Source organism: Periplaneta americana, chromosome 11, assembly GCF_040183065.1.
Source record: "Periplaneta americana isolate PAMFEO1 chromosome 11, P.americana_PAMFEO1_priV1, whole genome shotgun sequence".
Lineage (NCBI taxonomy): Eukaryota > Metazoa > Arthropoda > Insecta > Blattodea > Blattidae > Periplaneta > Periplaneta americana.
Genome location: NC_091127.1, coordinates 103,797,409 through 103,808,056, shown reverse-complemented (window position 1 = coordinate 103,808,056; position 10,648 = coordinate 103,797,409). Strand labels below are relative to the sequence as shown.

Genomic DNA, 10,648 nt, shown 5'->3' with positions numbered 1-10,648 from the left:
GGTAACTTTCGGTGTTGGACCCCGGACTCATTTCACCGGCATTATCACCTTCATATCATTCAGACGCTAAATAACCTAGATGTTGATACAGCGTCGTAAAATAACCCAATAAAAAAAAAGGAAGTACTACAAATATTCGAATATTGGAACATTGAATGAATGCAAGAGTGAAGTTCTGAGAAAAGGCCAGTGAAAAATAGGGCAAATAATGTATTATTGTAATGTTGATGAGAAAGTGGAATATGGATAATTATTGAATATAAAATGATTGAAGATAAACAGAAAATTAGGGACAATAGTAATGGAAGGTAACAATGATAGTAGAGGAGGACTAGTTAGATTGTAGCCGAGAGTGTTTCTAAATAAAAGTAATGTAAAGAAGTATTGCAAATTGCATAGGATACAGGGAAGGCAAAGGAAGACTACTACTACTACCCTGCTGCTACTACTACCACTACTACCACTGCTACTACTACTACTACTACTACTACTACTACTACTACTACTACTACTACCACCACCACAATCAATGCTACTGCTACTGATACCACTGCTACTGCTACTGCTACTGTTGCTGCTTTCTACTGGTTTTTACAATGAAACGTCTTAGGAGCCATACTCAGATAGTTCACCCTTTTCAATTTCCCAAAATAAAAATGAAATAATATTTATTAAAATAATACATTTACCTATGTTATCTTAAAGTTTAAGTGTGCTGTGATTTTCGAAAAAACTTACACAGCTACTCACCAACTCTGTGTTTAATAATTAATACATATTTTTTAATTTCCACTGTAGAGCAATGATTCTCATTTTCGTCTCCCTTCAGAATAGAATTGATATTCTAACAGAATCAGTTAGACTGGTCCAAATATTTAATACTTTAATTCACTTATGGAACAGGATTTCTTTATAACTGATACACACTTTCCCCCACCCATATACACGGCATGCACAAGATGTCAATGACCTGCATAGATTATTTCCGATTCATGTAAGTCTTATTTCTAAGGGTTGTATAATTTCAATTTCTACTATTTGATGGTCTTTTTCATTTTTTTTTATATGTAGAAATATCATTGCTGCAAAAAGTTAAATTCGAGATTACTAAAAAAAAATTTGGAGCAGAAATTTTGGAAAAAGTAAAGTACTAGGACACTGTTTGGTATTCGCTTTCAAAATATTAAAATAAAGAATGCATTTTAAGAGTCAATTTTAGAGATCATGTTATAGAAACATAGGAGTGAAACCAAGGGACGGAGCCTGACATTCAGATATATTTTTAGCACATAAAGAAAAAGACGCCAAACAAAATTAAAGTTTTAATGGTTGGTAACATTAAGGAGTGTAGGCCTACATAATTTACTACTAGCGTAACCGAATTGCTTAACTATGGACAAGTGGGGAGGGAAACACAGGAAAACACCGAGGGTGATCTATCTGAAAATAGCTCTTAGACATAAAATTTATGACTTGCGCCTAAAAAGACGACGAAGCCCACGATATACATAACTGAAACACGCCCAGCACCCACTCTTCATACTTCTGTCCTTATCTTCTTCTCCTTCTTCTGCTGATACAGATAGGGCTAGCATGGGAGCTGGCACGGCTGTTGGCACAGGACCTGCCACGGCAGCTGGCACACGATCTGGCTCGGCATCTGGCACAGCAGCTGGCACAGGATCTGGCACGGACAATGGCATGACTGCTGGCACAGCATCTGTCATGGCAGCTGGCACAGTATCTGGTACTGCAGCTGGCACAGGATCTGGCACGGCAGATGGCACATAATCTGTCTTGGCTGCTGGTTCTGCATCTGGCACAGAAGATGGCACGGCTGCTGGCACAGGTTCTGGCACGGCAGCTGGCACAGGATCTGGCACGGCAGATAGTACAGGATATGACACGGCTGCTGGCACAATATCTGTCACGGCAGCTGGCACAGGATCTGGCACAGCAGATGGTACAGAATCTGTCACGGCTGCTGGCTTTGCATCTGGCACGGCTGCTGGCACAGAAGATGGCACGGCTGCTGGCACAGTATCTGTCACGGCAGCTGGCACAGTATCTGGCACAGCAGCCGTCACAGGATCTGGCACGGCTGCTGGCACAGAATCTGTCACAGCTGCTGGTTCTGCATCTGGCACGGCTGCTGGCACAGTATCTAGCACGGAAGCTGGCACAGGTTCTGGCACGGCAGCTGGCACAGGATCGGGCACGGCAGATGGTACAGGATATGGCACGGCTGCTGGCATGGACGATGGCATGGCTGCTGGCACAGGATCTGGCACGGCTGCTGGCTCTGCATCTGGCACCGCTGCTGGAATAGAAGATGGCACGGCAGCTGGCACAGTATCTGGCACGGCAGCTGGCACAGAATCTGTCACGGCTGCTGGCTCTGCATCTGGCACAGAAGATGGCACGGCTGCTGGCACAGTATCTGGCACGACAGCTGGCACAAGATCTGGCACGGCAGATGGCACAGAATCTGTCACGGCTGCTGGCTCAGAAGATGGCACGGATTCTGGCACAGTATCTGGCACGGAAGCTGGCACAGGATCTAGTACAGGTACTGGCACGGCAACTGGCACTGTATCTGGAATGGCAGATGGAATAATATCTGGCATATCAGCTGGCAAGGCAACTAGTACTGAATCTGGCACGGCAGGTGGCACAGGATCTCGCACAGCAGGTGGCACAGGATCTAGCACAGCAGCTGGCACAGGACCTGGCATCGGTGGTGATTCTGGCATTCCATTTTGTATATCTGGGATGATGAACTCTGCAAGAAACAAAATAAACTTGATCGTTAAGCATGTGTAATTGCATTCACTAGCTTTCAGTGAATGGCACAACTTATTAATAGGGCCAGGATTTGTATGCAACTGCATATTTTTGCCGTCCATTTTATACATGTTTTGAAGGACTGTAATGACGAATACTCAAAATTAATTGTATAGAGGAGAGTAGCGATCGATGAACCGCTGCTTTCAACGGACTGCTGCCATATTCTTGGTCATATTGCCTGTGTATGCGTTAAATGTCACCAAACACGTGGGCTGAACATGAAGCTCAGATATGTTTTTGTTATTTCTGCTGTAATTTTAAAGTAACTTTACATACAGAGTAGATTAGCTTAATGACATTTAGTTATGAAATTACATATGTAGTTGGAAGCAGTATTCTTTCTGCTTCCTTTTAGTTGTATATTCATACATTTTGTATAACCTCTTCAGAACTCTTGAAGTGTGATTAGAAAATGGCGAAGTCACTATGGATGGACCAACTGGAGTTCCCATGAATGGACTACATTTTAAAAAGGATGGAAATCAATTCCCTTCAGGAAGTAATCAAAATCAAGACACCTGGTTTTGTTTCATGTGTGAAAAAACCTTCGAGGAAAATGTAATTCAGTGTATGTCTTGCAGGAAATGGTAAATGAAGCTTGTACAAATGTTAGGCGGGGTCAAAAGAAATTCTTCGTGTGGCATGTATGTCTTGAAAAGGAAGACTGTTTTATTTACGGTATATGAATAATCTCAGACTTCAGAAAATAATTTTGTATGTACAATCACATCATTATGTTGTAACTTAAAGTTGTGTACTAACATTTTTAACTAATTTATTAGCTAATTTGAAATAGCCTAAAATTTTAAAATATTGAAATGACAAGGACTGTGTTTTTCATATTTTCAGTTTCAAAATACGATTATAATTGGATTGAAAGTAAGTTCAACGTCCATTAATCGAATCTATGTTTCTTTATTATTATGACTTTTTCTTTGTTGACATTATTTTGAGATATTTTTTAAATTTTTCTTTTGGTCCATTCATGGGAACATGGTGGTCCATTCATAGGACCCTGTCGCCTTCATTGAACCAATAGCTGAATATTAAATGAACCAATCTTTAAACAGATATAAGTAGGATGTAGCCCTGAAACTTTATTTTATCATTCCTTATTAGTAATGTAATTGTTCAAGCCTATGAACAGAATTTTAAGGCACTGTCTTTGTTAGATAAAATAAGAAATCGGTAGGTGGTCCATTGATAGCTACTTTCCCCTATATTTTTGCATATTTCAGGTGTTCGTGTATATAATACATTATTTATCATGTAGTGTACCATATTTTCAGGATTTTGTGGAATAAAGCCCCAAATTAGCATATTTTGTAAAAACAATAATATTCTGAATTGTTCGTCAAATTACTTACTTACTGGCTTTTAAGGAACCCAAAAGTTCATTGCCGCCCTCATATAAGCCTGCCATAGGTCCCTATCCCGAGCAAGATCAGTCCAGTCTCTGTCATCATATCCCACCTCCCTCAAATCCATTTGAATATTATCCTCCCATCTACGTCTTGGCCTTCCCAAAGGTCTTTTTCCCTCCGGCCTCCCAACTAACACTCTATATGCATTTCTGGATTCGCCCATACATGCCACATGTCCTGCCCATCTCAAACGTCTGGATTTAATGTTCCTAATTATGTCAGGTGAAGAATACAATGGGTACAGTTGTGCATTGTGTAACTTCCTCCATTCTCCTGTAACTTCATCCCTTTTAGCCCCAAATATTTTCCTAAGCACCTTATTCTCAAACACCCTTAACCTATGTTCCTCTCTCAAAGTGAGAATCCAAGTTTCACAACCATAAAGAACAACCAGTAATATAACTGTTTTATAAATTCTAACTTTCAGATTTTTTGACAGCAGACTGGATGATAAAAGCTTCTCAACCGAATAATAACAGGCATTTCCCATATTTATTCTGTGTTTAATTTCCTCCCGAGTATCATTTATATTTGTTACTGTTGCTCCCAGATATTTGAATTTTTCCACCTCTTCAAAGGATAAATTTCCAATTTTTATATTTCCATTTGTTTGTCAACACGTAAAATATTTCTCTGAACTGCACTCGATGGTGGGAACTTCCTCATATATGCAAGGAGTCTAAGGATAAAGAGAAAATTATCCTGCATGCTTTGGTACAGAAGATAATGATATCTTCAGTAGAATGTCAGTACTCTAAGTATCTAATTATTTTATTTTCCTATTTTATTATTTAATTGTATCACATATTCATTCCTTCGACCATCACTTCAGGATGTAAACAATTACTGTACCTTCAGCAGGACAGTAGCGACTCCACAATGTGATGAGGCTTGGTGTTCTGTATTCGCTGGTGTGGGAGTCGCTCTCTCCTTGTCCATCTAAAATGCAATATAATTCTGAGTTCAAATCGTCGTAATAAACTGTTAGAATAAATAGGTTGCATATTAAGTAAGTAGACAATATGTACATCATCAAACTATTAATAATAAGTAAATCATAAAAGTGAAGTTCGAAAAGAATCAAAAGCTGAAGTGCGTAGTAAAGTTACTTTTAACACACATATAGCCTTAAAGAAAAAAAAAAATAATAATATTTATTTTTTCTGGCGAAGTTAAGGCCATCAGACCTTCTCTTCCACTTAGCCGGAAAAAAAAAGAATCTGATGCAGTTTTACAGACTAACATTTATAGAACACTAATAAAAAATTTACATAGTCATACAAGCAAAAGTTGAGTAAAGTAATGCAAACATACTAAATAATAATTACAAAATAATATAAGGCTAGAAGTTACATTGAATGAATATGCAAGCGGTAAGTGAACCATTATTACAAATTACAAAAATAACAAATTCAAATGTAAATCGTTCGACAGTTCCTGAGAGAGCTGGGTAGGGAATTCCAAAAACGAATTGCTGATATACTGTGAAAGAAGAAGAATAGTGAGCTGTTTTATGGCAAGGCATTGAATTTTATTTAAGAAATGAAATTGATTTATCCTTCTTCTTTTATTCACAGCTTCTAAATGTAGAGTGCCTGTGTATAAACTGGCGTTCAAAGGCATCTGGCCTACAATTTTCTGATCATGTAAGAGTGAGCGAACTTCCTAACAGTGGAATAGATCAGAATTAAATATATAATAAACTGAGAAACTATGAAATAGTTCTGCTAGTTTTCAATAGGTGAATCTATTACAGGGACGGATAAAAAAGTGTTTGGAAAAATATTGAGATTGTTATTCTGTATAGGTAAACTACACAAACCCACAGTACCTGAGCTATTATAGGACATCTAAAACAGAAAATGAGTCCCGCGCTGTGGCACCGAGGTCTAAGGCATTCTACTTAGGACTCGCATTATGGATGCGCGCTAGTTCCAGTCCTCATGGGGGAACAAATTTTCTCATGAAATTTTGGACAGTGTATGGGACCAGTGCCCACCTAGCATTGTCATGCACTTGGGGAGCTACGAAAATGAGCGAAATCTGGTTGCGAAAGCAAGCTATAACAGCTCAGGGGATCATCGCGCTAACCACATGCAACCTCCATTCTAGTTGGATGATCGTCCACCTCTGCTTCTGCATCTGAACGTGAGGCCAACAGCTGACTGCTGGTCTGAAGCCTTGAAGGGCTATGGCGCCACAGGTTATTATTATTATTATTATTATTATTACTATTATTATTATTATTATTATTATTATTATTATTATTATTATTATTATTATCAGCAGCAATTGACTTTTGACATAAGGATGTGAAAGTAATTCCAGGAAGAACGTTAGCGATAACATCATCACGCTGCAAAGAAACATTTGAAAATGTGAAATTTTCACTATCCTCGCGAGAATAAATACGCGACTTTCTGATTTTAAAAAATATGTAAAAGTGAGCTTTGCGGTTGCTTAGACCAGGACGAATAGAAGAAATAGTGTACGCACTCTGTGAGTTTACACTGCTGTTACTGCTAAGCGCGGACTCGGAAGGAATTCACAATACTTGTTACGCTGATTGTAGTCCTTTTTAAAAGCAAATTTCTTTCAGTTAACCCGGCTATTCGTAACTTAAGAAATACCTTTATAGTCTCTTATTCATAATTAATAGTCTTCTGTGAGGTATTACTATTTTATTGGGTTATTTTACGACGCTGTATCAACATCTAGGTTATTTAGCGTCTGAATGAAATGAAGGTGATAATGCTGGTGAAATGAGTCATTGAGCATTTGCTCATATTGGGTTGAGGGAAAACCCCGGAAAAAAACCTCAACCAGGTAACTTGCTCCATCCGGGATTCGAACCCGGGCCACCTGGTTTCGCGGCCAGACGCGCTGACCGTTACTCCACAGGTGTGGACAGGTATTACTATTATGAACGTTCGTAACAGAAAATACAATGGGATCTGAAATGTTGTGAAAGCAATTATAAGTTCAATATTTAAATAATCTTTTCGTAACAAGTTGCGAATTCAGGGACAGAAAAACCTACGAAATGCTAGTAAATAAAGAGTTGAATGATATTTTATGTGCCTATAAATGAATTAAATTAGTCACCATGATTAGTTGCCTGCTACCTTTGAGAGTTTGCGAGATGACTTGACGGATTTACGAGCTTGTAAAAATCTTCGGATTTACTTTGTCCTGAAGAAGAATCGGCACTTTAAATAGTGGTAGACTAATTTAAGAATAATATCGATGATGTGTTCTCTGCAACAACCTGCTTCCCAAGACTGGATCGAAAGAGCGTCAAGATAGATGTCATCCCACATTGCATTTGTTGAGCTAATCTTTTCTGTTATTTTCAATTCTGTTTGAATAAGTAAGTCATACACAGCTTGGGAGGAATGAGTTAAAATACTGACGTTCCTACCTGATCCGTGGTCTTTGATTTGAGTGAGAGCTGTACAATATTTAGACTTATTACATTCCTGTCGAAGGGCACAGAGGGTACACGCAATAAACTTAAAGGAATGATTTACGACATAACCGGCCACATAATACACTAAACATCTGTCAATCAACACCAGCAGGAATGGTATTCACCAACTCGCGCACAGCACTTTCCCAGTATTGACCATGTATTTTTTCATGAATAACATTTTTTTTTTTTGTATACAAGTTTCTACAGACTTCTTAATTGTCTTGTTGAGTAATTCCACATTTTGCGCTAATGTTTGAATTTGGTTCACAAACGATGTGAGTAGTAGTTCATCATCACTTTTCGTTTCAGAGTTTCCAGCAATGTTAAGAAGGATCTGCTTCGTAGTAAATGGATATGGAGGAAATCTATCGTCAAAGGATGGTCATCTGATCTGACTGAAGACAAAATTCCGAAGTGATGTTCCAAGCGGTCTTGGGCGAGTTTCCTGATAGGATATATTTGTATCATTTGCTCTAGAGCCATTCGCTCATTTCTAAGGTACTCTGCAAGGTTACTACTAAACATTGTTGTAGCAGACGCAAATGTGTTGGTTGTAATTGTGAGACACTGAAGAAAATCAGTAAGGAATTAGTGATCAGAAGGGTCTTTATAAAGAACCTTAGCAGAAATGTGTGAATTTAATGCGGCGGCAATACAGTTTAAATGCCTTGTAAATTCTTCAGTGCCCTCACTGCCTTCGAAACCCGATGACCCTAGTTCTCGATAAAATTTGAGGTCTTTGGCGACACTGTTGGTGAAGAGTTGGAACGCGAGTCTGGTGGCATCCTTGCTCTTAAAGGACGAGAGATCTAAATGAGCTGTTGTCAACTTGGGACAAACCCTACACATTCGCACATGCAAATACGTTTTCCTTAAAAAGTCTCCTATAAAAACTAAAATTGATATTTTTCTCCTTGCAAGAGAGTTCGATTTTATCATGGAAATAATTACTTATGCATTTCAGTATGTGCACAAAATCTGAGAATGCCCGTATCTTTCTTTTTTTCGTCCAGGCCTTTCTATTTGTTTGACTGCCATCACAAGTGAAACCGACTACTCTCGTCCCAACTGCTTCTAATTGTAGTATAACTTGTATAAGAATTTTAGCGAGAATATCACCTGGAGTAGCGTTTCTGCTAGCGTAAATAGCAATTGGTTGAATCCAATCTTGCATAAATACTAATGCATGATTTGCTAATTGTTTCTCTTGGACATCAGATGTGAGATCTCCGAAATCAACAAATACATCCACTTTAAGGGAATAATTATTAAATCGAATTTCTTCTCTGAATTTGACCTCATCGATTATTACCACTCTGCAACGTTTATTTTCATATACTTATTTAATCATTTCGGTAAATTAGGGAAAATGTGAGGTACAACTCTTGGTTGTAATTTTCAACGCACTTGCGGTATTTCTGTCTTTTGACTTTTTTTATTAAAACAGTCTTATTGGTTATCTACTGAAAGCTGCCTATCTTTCCGCTCTGGCCCACTTTCCAAACTCATCTTTTTCTTTGGGAGATGAAAAGAAATGTCTTGTTACACTATGTCCACTGTATTCCTATCTATAACCCAGAACAAAACAGTACGGAATTTTTGTAATTAATTTTTAAACCACCCACAATATTCTTTTGTCACTGGTTAATTCAAAGCACAACAAATTGAAGACATCTAGCAACTTTCATCATTAAACGCGCGAGAAATATATTTTCGAGGTATCTGACTTCAGACAACAGATGGAGCTTAGTGATCAAAGCGCCACTCGTTGTCAGCTCTGCCACCGACAAAGGGAAAGCATAGAAGTGCGTACACTATTTCTTCTATTCGTCCTGCTTAGACGATCAAAGAACCCAGAACGATAATGTGAAGTTTACATTAAAAATATGAACTATCAAATGCACAAAACGTTAAACGAATGTTTCACAATTATGTCATAACGCCAACAAACTGGTGAATATCACTCTTAAATTGAGTATAATAAAATCGACAGTGCACAATATTTAACATCTGCACTATAGAACTGTCAAAACAACCTTTTCAGTTTCATATTGTGTCAGCTTCAGTTTATTACAGCGTTGGTAGGAGGCAGTAGGTCTCCCTGTATAAAAAGATAGCATTGTTATAACTCGTATGTGTCGCAGCACCTAGGACAGGGATTATATTGAAGAAGGGGTAGGAAGACTATGCCTTGTACTGATGTAGATTTTGTTACTCAGACAGTGAAAAATTAGAAATAGAAAAAAAATTGTGGCTAAAAAAATATTCAAATCTAAATACTGTATGTAATTTTTTTTTCAAAAAGTTCAGAGTGGGTTCAAACCCTTTTAGCCCCCGCTTAAAAATGCAGTTTTCTCAGAGCTTTAAATTTTGAGTTCGATATTGTATTCCTGTTTTGACTGACTGCACACTGTGATAAGAAACGATTTAATACTATGATTTGATTATGTTTACTGTCTTATTAAAAAGCTAAAGAATTTCGTGTTAAAATGTTAAATTAATGGTCGTCTTCCTTTCACTTTTAAATTTAATATTCTCTTTGGCAGTCTCTCTCTTTCCATTTTTTTAAGGTGCCCAAACCTTTGTAATCTCTTATTTTCTAATTACCGAGGCATGCTTGCACCAGTAAACATTCAAATGTCTTGAACTTGTGCATACCCTGAAAGCACAACTACTTAAAAATGTAAACAGTTACTGTACCTTCATTAAGCTTTCGCACTATCAGCATCACCCTTTCGACGGATGGGGTGTCACTGCCGCTACTCGAAGTATCACCTTCTATCAACATCATCATCCTTGTCAGCTCGTCTGCACGTATTTCATCTTCTGCTAAAAGGCAGTGTATTTCTGAGTTGAAATCTTTGTAACACAGTGATTGCTATCTATGAAAAGGATAAACACTCGT

The 10,648-nt window shown here is 38.1% G+C and overlaps 1 protein-coding gene across 1 annotated transcript; it reads right to left on the bottom strand.

Moving 5' to 3' along the window:
* Positions 1-1,466: 1,466 nt before the first annotated feature.
* LOC138708538 (calphotin-like) lies at positions 1,467-2,906 on the bottom strand. Its single transcript, XM_069838653.1, has one exon. It carries the CDS (start codon positions 2,904-2,906, stop codon positions 1,467-1,469), a length of 1,440 nt encoding a protein of 479 aa, XP_069694754.1.
* Positions 2,907-10,648: the final 7,742 nt, after the last annotated feature.

Excerpts from the sequence above, each read along its gene's own strand:
- LOC138708538 (XM_069838653.1), bottom strand. The coding sequence starts at position 2,906 with ATGGACGGCAAAAATATGCAGTTGCATACAAATCCTGGCCCTATTAAT.